General features: G+C 49.9%; 1 protein-coding gene across 16 annotated transcripts in view; it reads left to right on the top strand.

Annotated features, from left to right (window-relative positions):
* The window catches only part of FGFR1 (fibroblast growth factor receptor 1), a 62,381-nt gene that overhangs the window by 28,069 nt on the left and 12,259 nt on the right, over positions 1-22,053 (top strand). For 5 of the 16 annotated variants that reach the window (XM_033231214.1, XM_033231155.1, XM_033231178.1 and 2 more), the window contains exons 3-7: positions 15,714-15,980; positions 17,232-17,321; positions 17,573-17,745; positions 19,419-19,542; positions 21,230-21,420. In XM_033231214.1, the coding sequence (XP_033087105.1) occupies positions 15,714-15,980; positions 17,232-17,321; positions 17,573-17,745; positions 19,419-19,542; positions 21,230-21,420 (845 nt within the window). The remainder of the gene's footprint in view (positions 1-15,713; positions 15,981-17,231; positions 17,322-17,572; positions 17,746-19,418; positions 19,543-21,229; positions 21,421-22,053) is intronic. The other 11 variants (XM_033231170.1, XM_033231163.1, XM_033231223.1 and 8 more) reach the window with 3 other exon arrangements.

The raw sequence follows: 22,053 nt of genomic DNA, 5'->3' as shown, positions 1-22,053 counted from the left end.
TGTTGGTCAGGCTGGTCTCGAACTCCCGACCTCAGGTGTTCGCCCGCCTTGGCCTCCCAAAGTGCTGGGATTACAGGCGTGAGCCACCGAGCCCAGTGCCATCTGATTCTTTTATTGTGGTAAAATATATGTAACATAAAATTAACCATTTTAACTTTTTATTTTTTTTAAGTTAATTGATTATGTATTTTTTTTTGAGACACAGTCTCACTTTGTCACCCAGGCTAGAGTGCAGTGTTGCTATCTCAGCTCACTGCAACTCAACCTCCCAGGCTGAGGAGGTCCTCCCACCTCAGCCTCTCATGTAGCTGGGACTACACGTGCACACCACCATGCCTGGCTAATTTGGTTAATTTTTTTTTGTAGAGATGAGGTGTCACTTTGTTGCTCAGGCTGATCTCTAACTCCTGGACTCAAGCAATCCTCCCACCTCAGCCTCCCAAAGTTTTGGAGTTAGAGGTGTGAGCCACCGTGCCAGACCAATTTTTAAATTTGTAATTGACGTGTAATGGTTATGTATAATTGTCTGGTGCAGTATGATGTTTTGATCCACGCACACATTATGTAATGACCAAATCATGGTGATTGCTGTATTGTATCCATCACTTTAAATATTTATCATTTCTTTGTGGTGCATTTTCACCATTTTTAAGTGTAGAGTTCTGTGGCATTAAGTTTATTCACGTTGTGTAGCCATCACCACCATCCATTTCACCTTCCCCGACACGCTACCTGTTCAACGCTAACTCCCTCTTTTCCCCTCTTCTAGCCCCCTGGTAACCACTGTTCCACACCTTTTCATTTTCAAAGGATGTTTTATTGTCTTTAGTCTCATCGTGTAAAACCATGAGAGAATTTCTTTACGGTGGGAAGAAAAAGTAACTTTATGAAGCCCAGTCCTTTCTCCACCCTGGAGAGGCTGTGACCCAGCCCCACCATTGCAGGAATGAGACGGGATTGCGGGGAGATGGCAGGCACTTGGGGAGCTGAGATTCCAGGTGAACTGTGAGCTCAAGCACCCATGGCAGGCTTGGGGGACCAGAAGACACATCCTGAAACAGCTGAAGCCTCTACTAATTCATCAGCAAGTTTAGGGAGCGGCAAGTTTTCCCTGCCCAGCTGCTGGCGTTTCCTTCCCCATACAATTTCTGCTGAGTTTGAGGGAGGGGAGGTTGTTCAAGAGGCCCCAGCTGGGAGAGGTAGGGGGAGGGCAATACATTCTTTTCTTTAAGGAACCTGACCGAACTTTAAGGTCAGAGCTCAGTGGAGAGTGGGAGCTGCAGGGTTACCTCTTCCCCGTTGATTCATCTTTCCACCCTCCCCCACTGTTAATGATCTTTCCATTACAGAACCCAGACCAGGAAGTGCATGACAGGTCGCAGCTGCAGACACATGGCTGGGAGGCCTGGGCACTGGGCCAGTGGTGGGAGGGTCTGAGCTCCCCTCCAGCAGTGGGACCCCTACACACACACACACACACACACACACACACACACACACATACACACACCACTTTAGCTAACAACTTGGTGGAAGATGTTCTTATGCACTGTCACAGGTGATGACGAGTTAAATTTTACTTGGAGTTTAGGATGTGATTTATATTATAATAAAGGCAGGAGAAGACCCCTCCCCCAACCTGAGTGTTTAGATCCCCCCAACTTACAGTCCACCTAAGTGGTCCTTACCAGAACCTGGGAGCTTTCTATCATCGTGCAGATGCCCCAACTTCTTTTCCCAAGATAGGACCCACCCAATATGGCCTTAGAAGCTTCCCAAGGTATCCAGGGCAGTTGCCAGTCATAGTCTTAATGCCTCCGAAATAGTATGTTTTCCTCTCTATGTTTCTATTAAAATGCCAGGCCCAAAACATGTTTGCGGGTGGAGGTCTAGATGCAACAGCATGGGCTTTGCAAACACTGATAGACTTGAGTTCAAGTCATACTGGATGAGTTGAGCCTCTCATTTTTCAGTCTTCATTGGGGATGGCTCTTTCCATTTGCAAGTTGTTCAGGAAATGTTAATTGACCCTAAACTGTGTCCTAGGGGGCAGTTGTCACACAGGAGTTTCTGTCTCCACCGCCAGCTGTGTCCTTGGCTCCCTTCCCTGAATCTGCCAAGGCTGGATTCGGGTGCCAAATGTGAAATGGTGACACAAACTTCTAGGAACTGTGAGCTTGGACGGCCCTCCCCCATAGCCACAGGGCATCTACCTTTGCTCTTCTTGGATGAGTGAGTGAACTTCCCTCTTTCCAGAGCAATGCTTTCTTCCTGTTTAGATAGGAGGGAGAGAAGCAAAGTGTATTGGGAATAGGTTGAGCGAATGGGTGTAGTAAGAGTTTTCTGTACAGCTGTGTCCTTAATATCAGTAAACAATGGGGTGAGAACTTTTGTTGGGGAGAGAGGAAGGAGGGAGGAGGGAGGGAAATTTCTTTTAAGACAACTCTTGGGTGCATTCCTTTGTTAATCACTTAATTACAGTCCTTCTCCCAACAAGGGAGTGAACTCCCCCTTGTGAGAGGTAGGGAGGAGGTGGGGGACACTGGTGCCGATTGGAGAAAGGTGGCAAAATCCCTAGGGGGAAAAAGTACAGGTTTGAAGGAGGCATCAGATGAACCCATGCATAGAAGCTTGAGCCCCAAACTCAGTTCTGAGGCTGTGTTATCCCTTACGACACCCAGAGTCCCTCTGTCTTTTAAGATCCACACACAACTCTCAGGCCAAGAGCGCTTTCCGCCTGGGATTCCCAAGTGGGATTCTACGCGTGTCTTGCTGCCCAGCTCAGGGGGATCTGTTTTTGGGGGGTCTTGGGGCGGGTGCAGGGTCCTGGCTGTGGCTTTGGCCAGTGCAGGCGGCTCAGCACTAAATTACAGTGGCGAGGTGGGACACACAAAAGGCCGAAATCTTTTTTTAATAAAAACAAAACAAAACTCCGGGCCCCAAGCCCCTGGGCTGCTGAATGGCCATGGCTTCCTGTCAGGATTAGCCGGGCTGCCTGGGCCTGTGTGCTCTGCCTTTCTCCTCAGGAAATACCTTTAGTAAGCCCCGGTGGGGTCCCCATGGCAACGCGCGGGGGGACCTGCTGGCAGAGGCCATTCAGCCCGCCATTGTCCCCCGGCCCCTTTGTTGTGAGCTTTATTGCCGGCCCTCTGGCAAACACAGCAGTTTGCACCGTTTTGTCAGGCTGAATGTAGAGTTTTTACATTTTAATGGGCTCTTCTGGCAGTGGCCCATTTGCATGCAAAATGTCCCTTCTTACTCTTTTCACTTTCTTCAATTTAAAAAAAAAAAAAAAAGTGCTTCTCCAAATCCCCTGGGTCGGGGGGTTGGTGGATGCCGCTGGCCCTGGGCGTCAGGCCCTGCTAATTGATTTGGTGCTCCTGGCTCTCCTTCCACACATACCTGTGCACCCCATTTTTGCAGCTCTCCTTCTATTTGGGGATCCAAGAGTTGAGGGAAATACGTATTTTTTGGGCTTCCTCCACCCAAACCATTGTAGGGTGGTAGCTGTGAGCCAGTGAGACGCTTCTGCACTCTGGCCGGGTCCTGCCAGCCGAAGGTAAGTTTTCAGTTCCATTTCAAAGCCAAAATAATGTAATAAAAAAACCTCTGCAGAGGGCCCCTGGAGTCCTGCTGCGCTGTTCTGTGCTCCTTTTAAGTTGCTTTCAAAGCCACCCCGAGTTCCTCCCCTACCCACAATTGCCCCCTCATTTATCTCTGGGGAGTTTATACCAAGACTGTAAACATTTCTGGACCACCAGTTTCCCCTGTGTTGCTGGCGAGTTTAGCCTTTCTCTCTGATTTTTTTAACCCAGAAATCCAGAAATCAAAAAGATGGAATAGGGATGATAGAAATTGCTACCCTGAGACATCATGCTAATGGAGGATACCTGGATTTTGTTGGGGGTCAGTTATCTAAGCCCTAAGCCCTTTGGAGTGTAGAACACAGAGTAGGTAAGACAAATACCTACCATCAGCCCAGTACCCCAGCAACATGACTAAGTGCAAGACATAGCCATGAACATTTTCAGCTCTAGGGGAAGGCACATTCATGTTGGGGAGAGGTGGAGAATGCAGTTTGGCCAGTCTCAGAAGAGTGAGTTTTAAGGCCTAGGAAAGTGATGGAGATGATTGCTTGTTGGAGGGAGAGAAGGATAAAGGCCTGTAGGAGAGGAAAAGGAAAACCAAAGGAGCAGTGAGGATGTTGGCTCCACTGGGGAGGTGGAACTGGGGTAGTGGCCCAACGAGGGTGGGAGAGGAGGTGGTTGAGAGGCTCCAGACCAGCTGGGACTGTCATGGAGTGTTTGAGTTGGGGGGCGGACAGGAGGCAGCAGTCAGGTCTGGAGCAGTCAGGGCTTGAAAGCCGGGACCCCTGTGAGCCCTGTGCAGTCCTGAGGATGTGGTCCAAGAGGGAGGGCGGACCAGCTCTTTTGCCTCGTGTTCTTAATCTTCTCACTGGGTCATCAGGGGTCATCAGCTGTAAGCTGTAATCAAGGGTGAGGGGCTCGAGAAGAGAGAAGGTGTCAGGTGACTGCTGGGGATTGAGCTGAGGACAGGGGAGGCAGGGTGCTGTCTCCTGTGGTCCAGGTAGAGTGGCACAGACCTGGAGTGGGCCACCCCTCATCATCCTGTGTGCTGTGACAGTGCTGGTTGGACTGAGCCCTGGGAGAGGAGCTGCACACAGTGGAGGGGCCAGGACCCAGCAGATGCAGCCTCTAGAGCTTGTCCTTGTTTTGTGACTTTGGGAGCCATCTCTTAAGCTCTGTTTTTCCCTGTTTAAATGGGAAGGAACACAAGTCACCTGTACATGAAGAAACAGGCCCTATGAAATATTAAGTGCAATGCCAAAATGGGGCATTGTTACTGGTTTTGAGTCTGCCGCAATCACAACGAACACCTCCCCCATTTTCTCACCTGCCACATTTGGACAGCCCAGCCTGATGGACTCGCAGAGGCAGGAGAGTGCATTTTATAATTAAAAGCACTGAACTGTAAGGTAATGATTGATACGAGCTATGGGCTTGAGGAAATGAGGGGAGGAGGGGAGGATAAGGCCAAAGCAACCAACTTCAGAATCTCACGGGAGGAGGTAGGATGCAGGGGTGCCATTAGACAGAATCAAAGAGCTGAGCCAGAAGGGCTTCCTCACCTAGGGATGTCAAGACACTGTGAAGGTTGAGGCTACCTTGCAAAGCAGTAAAGCTGGACTCTGGATGTATGTGGATTCTGGAGAACCAGGCTCCCTGTGTTTGAATCCCAGCTCTGCCACTTAACAACCTAGCTGGGCCATCTTGGACAAATTCCAAATCTTTCTGTGCCCCAGTTTCCCCTCTGAAGATAATAATTCCTTTTTTTTTGAGACGGAGTCTGGGTCTGTCGCCCAGGCTGGAGTGCAGTGGTGTGATTTCGGCTCACTGCAACCTCTGCCTCCCAGGTTCAAGCGATTCTCCTGCCTCAGCCTCCCAAGTAGCTGGGAGTACAGGCATGCACCACCACGCCTGGCTGATTTTTTGTATTTTTAGTAGAAATAGGGTTTCACCATGTTGGCCAGGCTGGTCTCAAACTCCTGACCTCAGGTGATCCACCCACTTCGGCCTCCCAAAGAGCTAGGATTACAGGTGTGAGCCACTGCACCGGGCCTGAAGATAACGAGGGGGAGGGAGAAGGGATAGCATTAGGAGATACACCTAATGTAAATGAGGAGTTAATGGGTGCAGCACACCAACATGGCACATGTATACATATATAACAAACCTGCACGTTGTGCACATGTACCCTAGAACTTAAAGTATAATAAAAAATAATGATACTAATAATTCTAGCTCTTAAATACTCACAAGATTCTTTTTTTTTTTTTTTTTTTTTTTTTTTTTATTATACTTTAAGTTCTAGGGTACATGTGCATGACGTTATATCATGTATAACTCCCCAATGCAATCCCTCCCTCCTCCCCCCTCCCCATGATAGGCCCCAGTGTGTGATGTTCCCCTTCCCGAGTCCAAGTGATCTCATTGTTCAGTTCCCACCTATGAGTGAGAACATGCGGTGTTTGGTTTTCTCTTCTTGTGATAGTTTGCTAAGAATGATGGTTTCCAGCTGCATCCATGTCCCTACAAAGGATGCAAACTCATCCTTTTTGATGGCTGCATAGTATTCCATGGTGTATATGTGCCACATTTTCTTAATCCAGTCTGTCACAGATGGACATTTGGTTGATTCCAAGTCTTTGCTATTGTGAATAGTGCCGCAATAAACATACGTGTGCATGTGTCTTGTAGTAGAGTAATTTATAAATTACTCTAATACTTCACAAGATTCTAAGTTAACGCATGCTGAGAACTATGCTGGTATGTAGTAAGCCTCCGCATCCATGGGATAGAAATCATAGTAGGATCAACCTCATAAGGTTCCTATGAGGATGAAATGGGAGGGTCTGTGTTAAAAGCTTTGTGCAGCCTATGGGATATAGTGAGCATGCTGGAAATATTGGCCAGTAGTAGTATTGCTGTTTACTCAGATGTTTATGGATCCCTAGATAATATATGGGAAGGCACATGGTAAATTGCAAAGTGCTATGTAAATATGTTGTTATTCTTCACTGGGTTCCTGTTAAGTTGTGGGGTTTGGGGATGGATAACTTCCAGACCAGAGTGGCTGCTATGGGACCAGGCTGGTGAAGTGGTACTTCAAAATACATTTTCAGGTGTGTTTGTCCATGTGGCATGAATGCCCTGCATTCATAGTCTCTGCAGAGAGGTGTGTTCCCTGGGATATCTTTGGTGGCTCTGTTCTATCCCTCAGCTTACAAATTGAAATCATTATTTGTTATTCTCCCATGAACCTTCCGTTCCTGGCTGGCTGTACAGCCTGGCCTTATCTCCCACTGCCCCTCAGACCAGGACACAGCCATGCCTGTAAGCACTTCATTCCCTTGTGTTCCCCCCCAGACATTTCACCTCTCATCTAAATCCTCCCCTCTCCCTTTCCTGTCATTTTGTCCAACGTCTGCTCTCACTGCTGATACTTTTCTTTATGTTTCATGACGTCAGAGCCAGTGCTGGACCTGCCTGTACTTGGTCCTCACATTCTCCATTTGTCTCATGTTGCAATATAAAATCTTCATCCATATTAAGGTGCTATGTAAATCTTAGCCCCCCTGTTAGGGCAAGACATATGCCTTCTGGGCCTTTGTTTCACCCATTTCTCCTTGCACAGTGACAAGGGCTCCCAGAGTGACCTAATGGTAGCTATGTTGAAGAAAGTTCCCTGTCTTCTTGGATTTTTGAGAACTGAGGTCTCGTCTTCTCATAAGAATAGCAAGGTTTGTATGGGTTTGGGCCTCTCATGGTTCCATTCCTTCACCTTTTATAGAGCCCATGACTGGTGGAAGACACAGATTTAGAATCAAGAACTGGGAGGCCGAGGTGGGCCGATCACTTAAGGTCAGGAGTTCAAGACCAGCCTGGCCAGTTCAAAACCCCACCTCTACTGAAATCTACTAAAAATACAAAAAAAAAAAACTAGCCGGGCGAGGTGGCGGGCGCCTGTAGTCCCAGCTACTCGGGAGGCTGAGGCAGGAGAATGGCGGAAACCCGGGAGGCGGAGCTTGCAGTGAGCTGAGATCTGGCCACTGCACTCCAGTCCGGGCGACAGAGCGAGACTCCGCCTCAAAAAAAAAAAAAAAAAAAAAAAAAGAAAATTAGCCGGGTATGGTGGCGCTCATCTGTAGTCCCAGCTACTCAGGGGACTGAGGCACGAGAATCACTTGAACTTGGGAGACGAAAGTTGCAGTGAGCCAAGATCGCAGAACTGCCTTCTAAATGACTGGGAGATTTTTGTCCAGTCCTGCCAGAAGCAAAATGCCGTACCTGTTGGCTTGTTGGGGTTACAAGCCTGCAGTATTTGGGGGGAAAGTAGGAAGGGAAGAGGGACTCAGTAGGGCCTCATTATCATTAATTGTGTTCCTTGAACTTGAAAGCACCCCAGGAAAGTCTCCTCCCACCCCTGCCTCTGTCCTTTCTAGCTGCTTCCTTGAGGATTACCAAAAACTGTGGGTCTCTGGTGGGCTCCTAATTCTTTCTTAGGGGATAGAGACACCTTAGAGAAGCAGGGTGGGTTTGATGTATGAATCCCTGTCGCCCGCACTAAAAGGATCACTGGTTGCAGCCTCCACAAATTCCCAAGATCCACCTGCCAGCTGCTTTGACCCAGGAACCTATGTGGTAATGAGATCAGCAGCCTGAGTCCTCTAATGATGTTCAAGTCAAACCCTAACCCTGACTTTCCCACTCCTGTTGGTGAGAAGAGTGACTCCATTCTGTTGGCATCAAAGCATAAGGCACCTTTTTTTTCACAACGCACTTTTTTTGTTGTTGAGACAGGGTCTCTGTTGCCCAGGCTGGAGTGCGGTGGCAAGATTATAGCTCCTGCAGCCTTGAGCTCCTGAACTCAAGGGATCCTCCTTCCTCTGCCTCTCAAGTACCTGGGGACTACAGGCATGCGCCACTATCCCTGGCTGATTTTTTTATTTTTTGCAGAGACAGGGTCTCACTATGTTGCCAGGGCTGGTTTTGAACTCCTAGCCTCAAGCAGTCCTCCCACCTTGGCCTCCCAAAGGGCTGGGATTACAGGCATGAGCCACCACACCCAGTCCACAATGCATTGTTAACACATGGCACCTCGAACCTGTAATAGTGAACAGCCAGTCTTTTTCAGCCTCAGGCTAGGTCACCAGGGAATCCAGATACCAGATGCCCTCCAGCCTCCACTCCCCACCTCATCTCTCAGGAAACAGATGCATAAAGCAAGTGTTTAGGTGCCGCTTTCCTCTCAGCATCCCCATTGTGCATTTTGAGGACAACCTTTGTATCTGATTCCAATCAATCAGGTTCTCCAAGAGTTGGAATGCTGGTTTCAAGTGACTGAACAATAAAGTGGCTTTCTTTTCTTCATCTTTCTTGGCCAGTCCAATAAAAGTCTTCTTGGCCATTCCTCTTGCTAATGGACACCCTGGCCTGTTGGTCTTGACCAGAGAACCTGAGTTGACTCAGGGCAACTGGAGCTGAAGGAAGAGTCAGGAACCTTTCTAATGACGACATAAGTGAAGGACACTGGAAAGACCAAAAGCGAATGGAAAGTACTGACTGGTAATTGCAGGGTGCTAGTGAGCAGTCATGCCCCCAAATCAGCCACCTTACATAGAATTCCCCAAGGTCAGGGCCACTGGACAGGGTAGTGACACGGTCAAGCAGGGTCTGGAAAGCATACAAGCAGTTGGTTCCATCTCCTCCTATAAGAAAGTGGCATCATCCCTGCTTTGTAAACGGAGAACCTGACACACACCAAGAGCACTCCTAGCCATGGAAAAAAGCCACTAGTGCCGGGCGCGGTGGCTCAAGCCTGTAATCCCAGCACTTTGGGAGGCCGAGACGGGCGGATCACGAGGTCAGGAGATCGAGACCATCCTGGCTAACATGGTGAAACCCCGTCTCTACTAAAAATACAAAAAACTAGCCGGGCGACGTGGCGGGCGCCTGTAGTCCCAGCTACTCGGGAGGCTGAGGCAGGAGAATGGCGTGAACCCAGGAGGCGGAGCTTGCAGTGAGCTGAGATCAGGCCACTGCACTCCAGCCTGGGCGGCAGAGCGAGACTCCGCCTCAAAAAAAAAAAGCCGCTAGAACCTGAGGTTAGGCTGATTTTTGGTTCCTCTGAAAATTATCTTTTGCCAGATGCTAGATTCAGTTCTGGACCTATTGAGTAGTCTCTGGGTTTTTTGACCTTGTTAGGCACTGTGGGAAAATTATAACAGGTACATCTGTGCTGAGTTGCTTGCTAATTCCTAGGAGAGACTTGGACATTTTGGACAATTAAGAAGCAATACAGGCCGGGCGCGGTGGCTCATGCCTGTAATCCCGGCACTTTAGGAGGCCGAGGCGGGCGGATCACGAGGTCAGGAGATCGAGACCAACCTGGCTGACACGGTGAAACTCCGTCTCTACTGAAAATACAAAAAATTAGCCGGGCGTGGTGGCGGGCGCCTATAGTCCCAGCTACTCAGGAGGCTGAGGCAGGAGAATGGCGTGAACCCAGGAGGCAGAGCTTGCAGCGAGCCGAGATCCTGCCACTGCACGCCAGCCTGGGTGATAGAGCGAGACTCTGTCTCAAAAAATAAAAATAAAAAAATAAAAAGAAGCAATACAGGCCAGGCACGGGGGCTCACGTCTGTAATCTCAGCACTTTGGGAGGCTGAGGCGGGTGGATCACCTGAAGTCAGGAGTTCAAGACCAGCCTGATCAACATGGTGAAACCCCATCTCTACTAAAAATACAAAATTAGCCGGGCGTGGTGGCATGTGCCTGTAATAATCCCAGCAACTCGGGAGGCTGTGGCAAGAGAATTGCTTGAACCCAGGAGGTAAAGGTTGCAGTGAGCCGAGATCACGCCATTGCACTCCAGCCTGGGCAACAAGAGTGAAATTCTGTCTCAAAAAAAAAAAAAAAAAGAAGAAGAAACAATACAGCTCTTTGAGAAAGATGCAGTCGTAGGTGGTGTGGAGTTGCAGTCCACCCGCTCCTGCTCCTCACTCACCGCTGTTTTGAACAAGTCAGTCAGGAAGTCGCACTGCAGCCATGACTTTTAAAGATACCAAAATCACCTGTGAGGCTGGAGGTGACCATTCACCAAATTTGAATCCCTCTAATGAGCCACAGCATAAAATCCCTGGAGAAAGTGTGTGCTGACTTGATTCAGAGAAGGAAAGGAAAAGAATGTCAAGGTGAAGGGATCAGTTTGAATGCCTGCCAAGGCTTTGAGACTCACTATAAGAAAATCTCCTTGTGGTGAAGGTTCAGAGTCATGGATTGTTTCTAGATGAGAATCCACCAGCTACCCACTGACTTGCACAGTCCTTCTGAGATTGTTAAGCGGTTGACGTCCATCAGTATTGAGCCAGGAATTGAGGTGGAAGTCACCATTGCAGATGCTCAAAGTCAACTATTTTAATAAATTGATTAGCAGTTGTTTAAAAAGAAAAAAAAAAAAGCAGCAGCAATATGGGTTGAGTGCAGTGGCTCACGCCTGTAATCCCAACACTTTGGGAGGTTGAGGTGGATGGATTGCTTGAGTCTAGGAGTTCAAGACCAGCCTGGGCAACATGTTGAAACTTTAACTTATTATTTTAAAAAAGAAACATTATACCCAATGTCTGTCAATTGAGGACTGCAATGTGGTATGTCTACACAATGGAATATTATTAGGTCATTAAAAGGAACAGTGCTGATTCTATGCTATAACATGGAGGAAGCGTGAACACATGCTAAGTGAAAGAAGCCAGTCACAAAAGATCACATATTGTATGATTCCATCGATACGAAATATCTAGAATAGCCAAATCCATAGACAGAAAGCAGATTAGTGGTTGCTTAGACTGGGAATAGGGGATGGAGGAGTGACTACTATGGGTCAGGCATTTTTTGAGGGGTGGGGGATGGTAAAAATGTTCTAAAGTGTGATTGTGGTGAATGATGCACAACTCTGAATATACAAAAACCATTAAATGGATGAATATTACAGCATGTGAATTACCTGTCTGCTGTTTAAAAAAATAGAAACAATACACAATAGAATGTAATTGTGAATTTGTGTGGTTCAGACAGTAACTGTTTTACAGAAAATTAGAGATGAGACATTGTTGTAAACAAGGCTTCCTGGTTTCTTGTTTTGTTTTAAGACAGGGTCTGGCTGGGTGCAGTGGCTCACACCTGTAATCCCAGCACTTGCTAACTGAAGATGCAAGGACCGAGGCGGGTGGTCAGGAGTTCGAGGCCAGCCTGGCCAACATGGCAAAACCCCGTCTCTACTAAAATGCAAAAATCAGCCAGGCATTGTGGCATACGCCTGTAGTCCCAGCTACTCCAGAGGCTGAAGTGGGAAAATGGCTTGAACCTGGGAAGCAGAGGTTGCAGCAAGCCGAGATTGTGCCACTGCACTCCAGCCTGGGCAACAAAGCAACTCTGTCTTTTAAAAAAAAAAGGGGGGGGTCTTTGTCGCCCAGTGGCGTGATCATAGCTCACTGTAGCCTCCAACTCCTGGACTTAAGCAGTCCTATCTCAGCCCACCGAGTAGCTGGGACTATAGGCATGTGCCGCCAAGTCTGGCTAGTTTTTAAATTTTTTTGTAGAGACAAGGTCTCTCTATGTTGCCCAGGCTGTTCTTGAACTCCTGGGCTCAAGTGAGCCACCTGCCTCAGCCTCCCCAACTGCTGGGATTGCAGGCATAAGCCACTGCGCCCAGTCCCTGGACATTTTGGATGGTGGACTTTGAGTAGTTTGAGGCAGGAGGACTCTGGAGTGGCGCTCACAGTCCTCCGGATGGAGTAAGCTTTGCCATGCCAGGGAGGATGCAGCTGGGGCTGAAAGCATCCCGACGGTGAGTGGGGGGAGGGTGGCGGTGGGGAGGGACAGCCCCTGGTAGAGAGAATGGAGTTGGCTGGAGAGAGTGGAAGCCGATTGCAGGGAGTCTTGAAGGTGAGGCAGAGATGTGAATTTTATTCAGTACACAGGGTAGATTTTGATCAGAAAAATAATGTCAAGCACATGATGGCTTGGAAGCAGGAGTCTGAGCTGCAGCCCCAGGGAGGCCATTTAAAAGATTATCCCTGGCCGGGCGCGGTGGCTCAAGCCTGTAATCCCAGCACTTTGGGAGGCCGAGACGGGTGGATCACGAGGTCAGGAGATCGAGACCATCCTGGCTAATACGGTGAAACCCCGTCTCTACTAAAAATACAAAAACTAGCCGGGCGAGGTGGCGGGCGCCTGTAGTCCCAGCTACTTGGGAGGCTGAGGCAGGAGAATGGCGGAAACCCAGGAGGCGGAGCTTGCAGTGAGCTGAGATCTGGCCACTGCACTCCAGTCCAGGCGACAGAGCGAGACTCCGCCTCAAAAAAAAAAAAAAAAAAAAGATTATCCCCACCGGTGTGGTGGATCATGCCAGCACTTTGAGAGGCCGAGGCAGGCAGATCACGGGGTCAGGAGTTTTAGACCAGCCTGACCAACATGGTGAAACCCCATCTCTACTAAAAATACAAAAATTAGCTGGGTGTGTTGGCGCACACCTGTAATCCCAGCAACTCAGGAGGCTGAGGCAGGAGAATCGCTTGAACCGGGGAGGCGGAGGTTGCAGTGAGCTGAGATCGCACCACTTCACCCCAGCCTGGGCAAAAGAGTGAAACTCCATCTCAAAAAAAAAAAAATTATCCCGAGATGGTTCTGGGAAAGGGAGAGGACAGAGCATACCTGAGCCATGTTCGGAAGGGAACTGGGGTCTAAGCTTGCATCAGGAGGAAAGCGAGCTGGTTCTTGAGGCTTTTAGAGATCACGTATAGTGGAGTTTTGTTTGCACGTTCTGGTTGGGACCATCAGGAAGGTACGGATCCAAGCTGGTATCAGCTAGAGCGGGTCTCACCAGGGCCAGTGTTCCTTTGCTGCTTTCTCTTGGGGGGAAATAAATGCCTGGGGGTTCTCTTTGCTACGTTTTTGTCTTTGGGAGCTGCTTTTTTCTCTGGGACCAGGCTGCAATAGGTCTTGGGTTGCCAGAGGGTAAGAATTCAAGCTTACTCTTAACCAACGGGTTGCACAGATCACAAGCTGCAAAATATTTAATGACTGAGGTCATTTGAGGGAAATGAGATTTGATCACTAGGAGTGTCTGCTCTGTTCCTTAAGAGTCGAGTCTAAACTGCTTTTCCCCTACCTTCATTTGGCAAAACCACAGACCATTAGAAATGGAAAGAATAACTTCTTCTAAGGCCCACAACAGCTTATTTTTAATCAGTTGTGTGGTCTACTCACCTTTGTGGTGTTCCCCTTGACCGGACTCACAAAAATAAACGTGTGCAAGCCTAGTGGTTTCTGAGCCCTTTGAAAGCCGCACCCTTGTGTCTGACAACTCTTATTTAAGATAAAGCCCATGGGTCAATGCAGGACTGGGCCTGCAACCTCAGCCCCCAGGAGAGAAACCACTGTCAGTCCCCGTCGGTTGCTGGTCACTTCGGATGCGCGGGACACCTACTTTCATTTTTAAGGTTTCTAGTGGAAGCCTGCTGAGCACTTCAGAAAGACTCTCTTTCAAATAAGGGGGAGTGAAAGAGAAAAGGGAGATTAGAAAGGAAGGCAGTGAAGAGCCAGGATGACTGCACGTGTGGTATTTATTGAGCAAGCATTTCCTAGGCGCCAGGCATCATGGTAGACGCTGGGGATTTGAAGGTACTGATGATACATCCCCACACTCAGGTTCAGAAAGAGAACTGCCTTTCAGTGTGACAGGTGCCAGGAAGGGGAGGGCACCTAACCCAGACTCAGAGTCAGCACCGCCCTCGAGGAGAAGTCAACAACTAGGCTGAGACAGAAGAGTGAGTATGGAGAGCTGGACAGAAACAATCAGGGGCTCTGTGGCCACTGGGGCAGCCATGAGCCACAGCAGGCTGAGGGAGAGCATGCTATTTCAGAGCCTTGTGCATCGCATTGGGGAGCGACAGTTGCTCTCCAGAGTCTCTTAGGGTGAACAGATGGTGAGAAAAGTCCTCTCCAAGGCTGTGGGCGGGATGTGGGTGGTAGGTGAGAGGTGGAAGATGCCAGGAGTACGTTTGAACATCCTAAAAGGAAATAGAAACTTCATTTCCCCTCGTGAGTGCAGAGGGGTGTGTTCAGGAGATGGGTAACAGCCCAGCACGGTGGACTCAGGTGTGTCTGGGCCACGGGCCTTCTTGAATGCGTGTGGGAAGAGGCACTGGTCAGGGGAGGGACAGGTGCTCTTGGCGGTATCAGATCTTGTGTGAGGTGCGGACACCCCGGTGGGTCCAGCACTCCTACCCAGAGACAGAGAAGGACGGGGCACGGGGAGGGAGAGTGGATGGTGGGGGGCCTGAGAGGGTGTGCCCAGGCAGAGGGCTGAGGAGAAAGGACCTTTGTGTGTGACAGCTCCTGCTGCCAGAGCAAGTGTGGGTTTTATGGCAGCTGTGGCCTCTGGTTCTAATACAGTCAACAGCTCCAAATCCCCTGCCCTGACACCTGTTAGCAAGAGGTTCCCTGAGCTGACCTCTCTTTGGGCTGCCCCCCACAACATGTGCATCTGACGTGTCGGGGGCGAGACCCCCACCCTCGCTGAATCACACACATCCTGGTTAGCCCCGGGGTGACAAATCGCCTTCTCTCGACTTGGGCAGGGGCTGCTGGGGTTTTGAAGGGCGGGGTTTGTTCAGCTGTTGCTAGGGAAGGGTGAGGCTGAGCTATCCCAAAAGAAATGGGGTGTTCCTCTGGCAAGTGGGGATCTTGGCAAAGAACTGAGTGTCTGGGGAAGGGTCAACTCCGGACACAAAGAAGTCCTGGGGAGGGCCGACCTTTCCCCTTAGGATGGAGGGAAATGAAATGTGATCTGCTTAATGCTGCTACAGCTGCTTCCTAACTTTGCCTCTTTCTTCCTTTGACTTTTGGAGGAGTGGGGTGGAAAAGAGATGGGGGTTCCCAGGCAGCCAGCTGTTTCTGCACTGACCCATGCTCCAACTCCCACTGCCCGGCTCAGTAGCCTCCAGTAAGTGATGCCCGGGCCGGTGCGGCTCCGTGTGGCCAGCGTAATTCCCTTTGTCTCTCCCCTCCTCCCCTCTCCCTGTCTTCGTCTCTCGCCTTTGGCCTCCCGTCCCGGCCCCGTGGTGGCTGCAGCCCAGCCCTGGGGAGCCCCTGTGGAAGTGGAGGCCTTCCTGGTCCACCCCGGTGACCTGCTGCAGCTTCGCTGTCGGCTGCGGGACGATGTGCAGAGCATCAACTGGCTGCGGGACGGGGTGCAGCTGGCAGAAAGCAACCGCACCCGCATCACAGGGGAGGAGGTGGAGGTGCAGGACTCCGTGCCCGCGGACTCCGGCCTCTATGCTTGCGTCACCAGCAGCCCCTCGGGCAGCGACACCACCTACTTCTCCGTCAATGTTTCAGGTTGGTAGCCAAGCCCTGCCCTCGCCCCTCCCTAGACCTACCCCCTCCACCCCTCTCTGCCAGTATCAGGGGAAGGTGAACCTCCTCCCCCTCCGTGGTCTGCCCCCACTCTGCTTCAGAAACTGCTGCCCACTAACATTGCTCCCTGCCTGCCGCGTGGCTTGGCTCTCAGAGGGGTGACCAGGTGGGGTGGGCCCCAGGGCCGGAGATCTGGGGCTTCCAGGACACACCTCGGAGGTGATTGCCAGGGCTATTGGGATGTTAAGACCCTGTGATTTTTTTCCACCACAGCTTGCCCAGATCTCCAGGAGGCTAAGTGGTGCTCGGCCAGCTTCCACCCCATCACTCCCTTGCCATTTGGACTTGGTACTCGGCTTAGTGATTAGAGCCCCCGAACAGGTGGTGGGATCCCTGCTCTGCTGGAGAGGAACCCAGGTGCACTGCAAGGGAGCTGTGCGAGGGCAGCCAGGGAGCCCTGGAGCTCTGTGAACTTGGGAACCTGCCACTATTAGAATGTGACTTTCACAAAACTAGGAGTTGAGGAAGTGTTGCTGAAATTTTCTTTATGCCATTTTTGCACCTCAGGGTGCAGACTTGGCACCAGATCCCCAAAGGTGATAGGAAGGACTGGAGAAAGATCTGGCATGAACCCTGATGGGTGAGATAACATGTGTATCAAGCCTGTTCTTACAAGAAATGAATACTTACTGGGGAGAGGCGTTGGCAGCTGCCAGGATATTGGGTGCCCTATCTGCTCTGGTTAGGGAGGGCAGCCCCCAAACCTTAGTGGACACATGCTAAAAAAATTCTGACTGTGGAGTGTTTAGCCCATCCTTTGGAAATAGCATCTAGCCACAATGTGTCTAGACCTGCCTGGGTTTCCCTGTAGTCAGCTGTCCAAAGAAGAATACACGTAGCTGCCTGGCACCAGCACACCCAGGTGGTACCACAAGTTGAGAGAGAGCCTTTGAATGTAGGACAGAATTAAGTTAAAGAGGAACAGCTGACCCTGATGGAACCACCCAGTGTGAAGGCTTCCAGGCAGTGGGAGCAGTGCTTTGGGGAAGGAAGGAAACACACACAGGAACTGTTCTTAAACGGTTTCCATCCCACCAAGAGATCGTCACTAAGGGAGAAGTGGGACTCGTATCCCCATGGGGAGGGTGTTTGTGTTCATCTGGAACTGCACTAGCCTTGGTGAAATCTAGGGGTCCCTAGAAGGAACCTCAGTGCCCCTTTTTCTTCCCATAGATGCTCTCCCCTCCTCAGAGGATGATGATGATGATGATGACTCCTCTTCAGAGGAGAAAGAGACAGATAACACCAAACCAAACCGTATGCGTGAGACACTGTTTCCTATCTTACTGCCCTTTGGGTCTGGGAGTTGGGTTTAAGAGGGGAGGGGAAGGCTGAAAGGGGAGGAAGAGAGGGCACATGGGGTCACAGTGCCTGTTCTGCTAAGTGCCAGGCACTGCTCACAGGTGTTGGGCAGATGGGCAGGGCACCCCCAGGTCCTGGCCTGAGCCCTGCTCCTGAGCCTGACCAGCTGCTCCTCCCCACCCTGCCTGTCTCTCTCGGCTTTCCCTGGGCAGCCGTAGCTCCATATTGGACATCCCCAGAAAAGATGGAAAAGAAATTGCATGCGGTGCCAGCTGCCAAGACAGTGAAGTTCAAATGCCCTTCCAGTGGGACCCCAAACCCCACACTGCGCTGGTTGAAAAATGGCAAAGAATTCAAACCTGACCACAGGATTGGAGGCTACAAGGTACGTGTGTGTGCATGCGGAAGTCGAGTAATGGGAACAGGGGAGACCGAGCTAGGAAGTCCTGATTACATGCTTTTCATTGTTTTAAGTAATACTTTCTACCTATACAGGTTATGTATTAAAATTTTTAAATGCAAAAAAATTCAAATAAAGTTTAAAAATTTCTTCAGTCTTCTTTCTGTGTAATATGGTTTTTACATAGTTGATCACGTCATGTATAATAATTTCCTTGCCTTGTCATTTGTTAACATGAGTGTTTTCATGATATATTTCAAGCATAAGTGTTTGAAACATGTAAGATTCCATTATTTTTAAATCCCATAATTTGGCTGGGCACAGTGGCTCACACCTGTAATCCTGTCACTCTGGGAGGCCGAGGCGGGCAGATTGCTTGAACTCAGGAGTTTGAGACCAGCCTGGGCAACATGGTGAAACCTCTCTACTAAAAATACAAAAAATTAGCCATGCGTGGTGGCGGGCTCCTGTAATTCCAGGTACTCGGGAGGCTGAGGCAGGAGAATTGCTTGAACCCGGGAGGCGGAGGTTGCAGTGAGCTGAGATCATGTCACTTCACTCCAGCCTGGGTGATAGAGCGAGACTCTGTCTCCAAAAAACAACAACAAAAAAGTCCCATAATTTAATGAACTATTTTGTAATATTAGGTATTTTCTGGTTTTTCACCATAATGAATAATGTTGCAGTGAATCTGTGTCAGCGTTTTTAAGTGTGCTTCCTTAGGACAGATTGTTACAAGTGAAATTACCAACTTAAAGGGTGTAAGCATTATTTATTTATTTATTTATAGACAGAGTCTTGCTCTGTCGCCCAGGCTGGAGTACAATGATGCCATCTTGGCTCACTGCAAGCTGTGCCTCCCGGGTTCATGCCATTCTCCTGCCTCAGCCTCCCGAGTACCTGGGATTATATGTGCAGGCCACCATGCCAGGCTGATTTTTGTATTTTTAGTAGAGATGGGGTTTCCCCATGTTGGTCGGGCTGGTCTTGAACTCCTGACCTCAAGTGATCTGTCCACTTGGGCCTCCCAAAGTGCTAGGATTACAGGCATGAGCCACCGCACCCAGCCAGAAACATTTTAAATTAATTCACCATGCACTCACTACATGTAAGACACCATGCTTTAAATGCTACAAGACAGTGTTCCTGCCCATAAAAATTTTCCAGTCTCATCAGAGTCAAATGTCCATGAGCGGCTACCATAAAAAGCAGACTGTGATCAGTGCTCTGGTAGGCAGGGGAAAGGGTGAGCACGGTTCTGACCAGAGACTGGACTGGAGGAGATGGTTTTTGAAATGAGCTGTCAAGGGCAGCAGGGGCTGGATTCTTAGTATAATAGGAGAGGTGCACAGTTGGGAACATTCCTGGTGTATTTGGAAGTGTTTGCAGAAGGCACATCTGTCCAGATCACAAATGACCTTGAACATCACAGTGGAGACTTCCAGAGTCTTTACACCCCATCTACCACCTTGCAGAGTGTGAACGGGCTGGTAGGGGGGCAATCCACGCCTTGTCCTAGCCAACCCTGCAGCCTGGAGCCCTGTGCCACCAGACTCTGATATGGAGGGCAGGTGCCACGGGGTGCCAACATTGTCATGGGGCTTCTGCCTGCATTTTCCTTCAGACCCTGAAAGTACCCCTTCGGCATTTCCCCTCAGGTCCGTTATGCCACCTGGAGCATCATAATGGACTCCGTGGTGCCTTCTGACAAGGGCAACTACACCTGCATTGTGGAGAATGAGTATGGCAGCATCAACCACACCTACCAGCTGGATGTCGTGGGTAAGAGGACAGAGGCGGCAGGAGAAATGCATTTAGTGGGAAGAGCTGGGCTTGGAGAACACAGCCGGGGTGTCCAGGTTTCTTAGGGGCAGAGTCAGGATAGCGGTTGGCACTTCTTGGCTTTGTCACCTTGAGCAGGTACTTCTCCCTTTTGAGTCTCACTTTTCTTATCTGTAAAATAGAGTTAAGATCAGACAGTAACACGTGTCAAAGCTGGTTGTCACTGTGACATGGAAGGTGGTTCCAGAGTCTGTCCTGAAGGAGATGCTGTTGGAGAGGTGTTAAATGTAGTGCAACAGGAGCTGTCGCTTAATGCCAGCAATATGCCAGGCTCCTTAAATACCTGCTCTGTAATGCTTGTGGCACACCTGCAAGGTAGGTGGTATTAGTCTAGCTCTGCACAGGAGCACAGGCACTGAGACTCAAGAGAGATGAGACACCTTGCAAATGCACACCTGTGCCAACTTCAGGGCATCACAGGAGACTCTAGGAAGAATGTTGAGCCTCTTGGAGCTATTACCACAGCGTTTTCCTTCTAGGAGTTCTGAAAATCACTCCCTAGAGATCACTGGGTACAGAGTCTCTCAGTCAGTGTTCTTCTTGTGATAATACGGTCTAAAAAGGAGATTGTGGCCAGGCGCAGTGGCTTATGAGCTCCAGGTGGCGTAATGGGATTACTCATGCCTGTGATCCCATGACTTTAGGAGGCCGAGGCCAGGAGTTTGAGACCAGCCTGGGCAACACAGTGAGATCCTATCTCTATAAAAAAATTTAACAATTAGCCTAGTGCAGTGGCATGTACTTGGAGTCCCAACTGAGTAACTGAGGCTACTGAGGTGGGATGATCACTTGAGCCCAGGAGTTCCAAGCTGCAGTGAGCTGTGAAGATACCCTTGTGCTCCAGCATGGGTGACAAAGTGAGACCCTGCCTCTAAAAAAAGTAAAAAGGCCGGGCGCGGTGGCTCAAGCCTGTAATCCCAGCACTTTGGGAGGCTGAGACGGGCGGATCTTGAGGTCAGGAGATCGAGACCATCCTGGCTAACACAGTGAAACCCCGTCTCTACTAAAAAAATACAAAAAACTGGCCAGGCGTGGTGGCGGGCGCCTGTAGTCCCAGCTACTCAGGAGGCTGAGGCAGGAGAATGGCGTGAACCCGGGAGGCAGAGCTTGCAGTGAGTTGAGAATCCAGCCACTGCACTCCAGCCTGGGTGACAGAGCAAGACTCCGTCTCAAAAAAAAAAAAGTAAAAAGGAGATTCTGATCCAAGAGGTTGGGGTAAGATCTGAGATCCCGCATTTCCAACAAGCTCCTAAAGGATGCTGGTAGCACTGCTGGTGGACCACACTTTGAACAGCAGGAGTCTAAGTGACTCTGGTTTTACTTAAGGAGGAGCAGGTTGTGCTGAGGTCTGGGGGTGCAACTGAGTTAGAAGGTTCTCCATTAAAGCATGAGCGATTTACTGTGACTATAAGTATGACCGCCTTGGGAAGGAGGATCCTGATGGCTTAGGGCCTGAAGAGATGGTGTCCCTTTCCCCAGCTCTGTTTTGAGAGGCCTGGGCTCAGCAGAAATGCTGGGAGGTTTACAACCCATCACTGGGAAAGCCAAGTGGGACGCAGGTGAGCCCACCCTTCTTTAGCCCCGGCAAGGTCCTCATGACAAGCGCCTCCTCTCCCCTCTTCCACAGAGCGGTCCCCTCACCGGCCCATCCTGCAAGCAGGGTTGCCCGCCAACAAGACAGTGGCCCTGGGTAGCAACGTGGAGTTCATGTGTAAGGTGTACAGTGATCCACAGCCGCATATCCAGTGGCTAAAGCACATCGAGGTGAACGGGAGCAAGATTGGTCCAGACAACCTGCCTTATGTCCAGATCTTGAAGGTAATCACGGCACCAGTCTTCGTGGGCCAGTCTACTGGGAAGGAGACCAGTGTCTCAGGGGCTCAAGTTCCTGTGGGCAGGCTCAGTGCCCCTGAATGGGATCATTCCTCACCCTTCAGGCACATACACTCCATCTCGGTAGGGATCTAGCCACATCCCCCAGGACTAGTGACAGAGGTCACAAAGTGGAGATGAGCTGGGAACAGAGGGCTGCAGGGATGGGTGATGCTGGTCTGTAATAATTTTTGAGAGCAGTGTCACTGGGGCTTTGGGGTCAGCTACGCGAGGAAGGCATTTGGACCCCTGCCTTTTCATTGCCCGAAACCAGAGCCTTTCCAACAAGCATTTCCCAGTCTTAGCCCTGCGTCCTGAGTTACGTACAATCTTTCTGGCAAATGGGGTGCATGATAAGAGCACCTTTTATGAAGAGTTGGAAAAACAAATGCCACCTATAAATTCTAAGCCATATGAGGAGTAATGAATGGCATTTTCTTCCTTTTTCCTCTCACTCCCAGACATTCATTGTCCCTGAATGCTCCATTAATCCAGGGAAGGTAATTGCCTAAATCTCCAGTGGATCTCGCAACAGGAAGGAGCCAGAAGCTGGGAAAGTTGTTTACCTCTTTGTCCCAG

The sequence above is a fragment of the Trachypithecus francoisi genome, unplaced genomic scaffold (genome assembly GCF_009764315.1).
Source record: "Trachypithecus francoisi isolate TF-2019V2 unplaced genomic scaffold, Tfra_2.0 Contig01440, whole genome shotgun sequence".
In the NCBI taxonomy this organism is placed as follows: Eukaryota; Metazoa; Chordata; class Mammalia; order Primates; family Cercopithecidae; genus Trachypithecus; species Trachypithecus francoisi.
The sequence above is the reverse complement of the archived record's forward strand: the minus strand, read 5'-3'. Positions and strand labels throughout refer to the sequence as shown.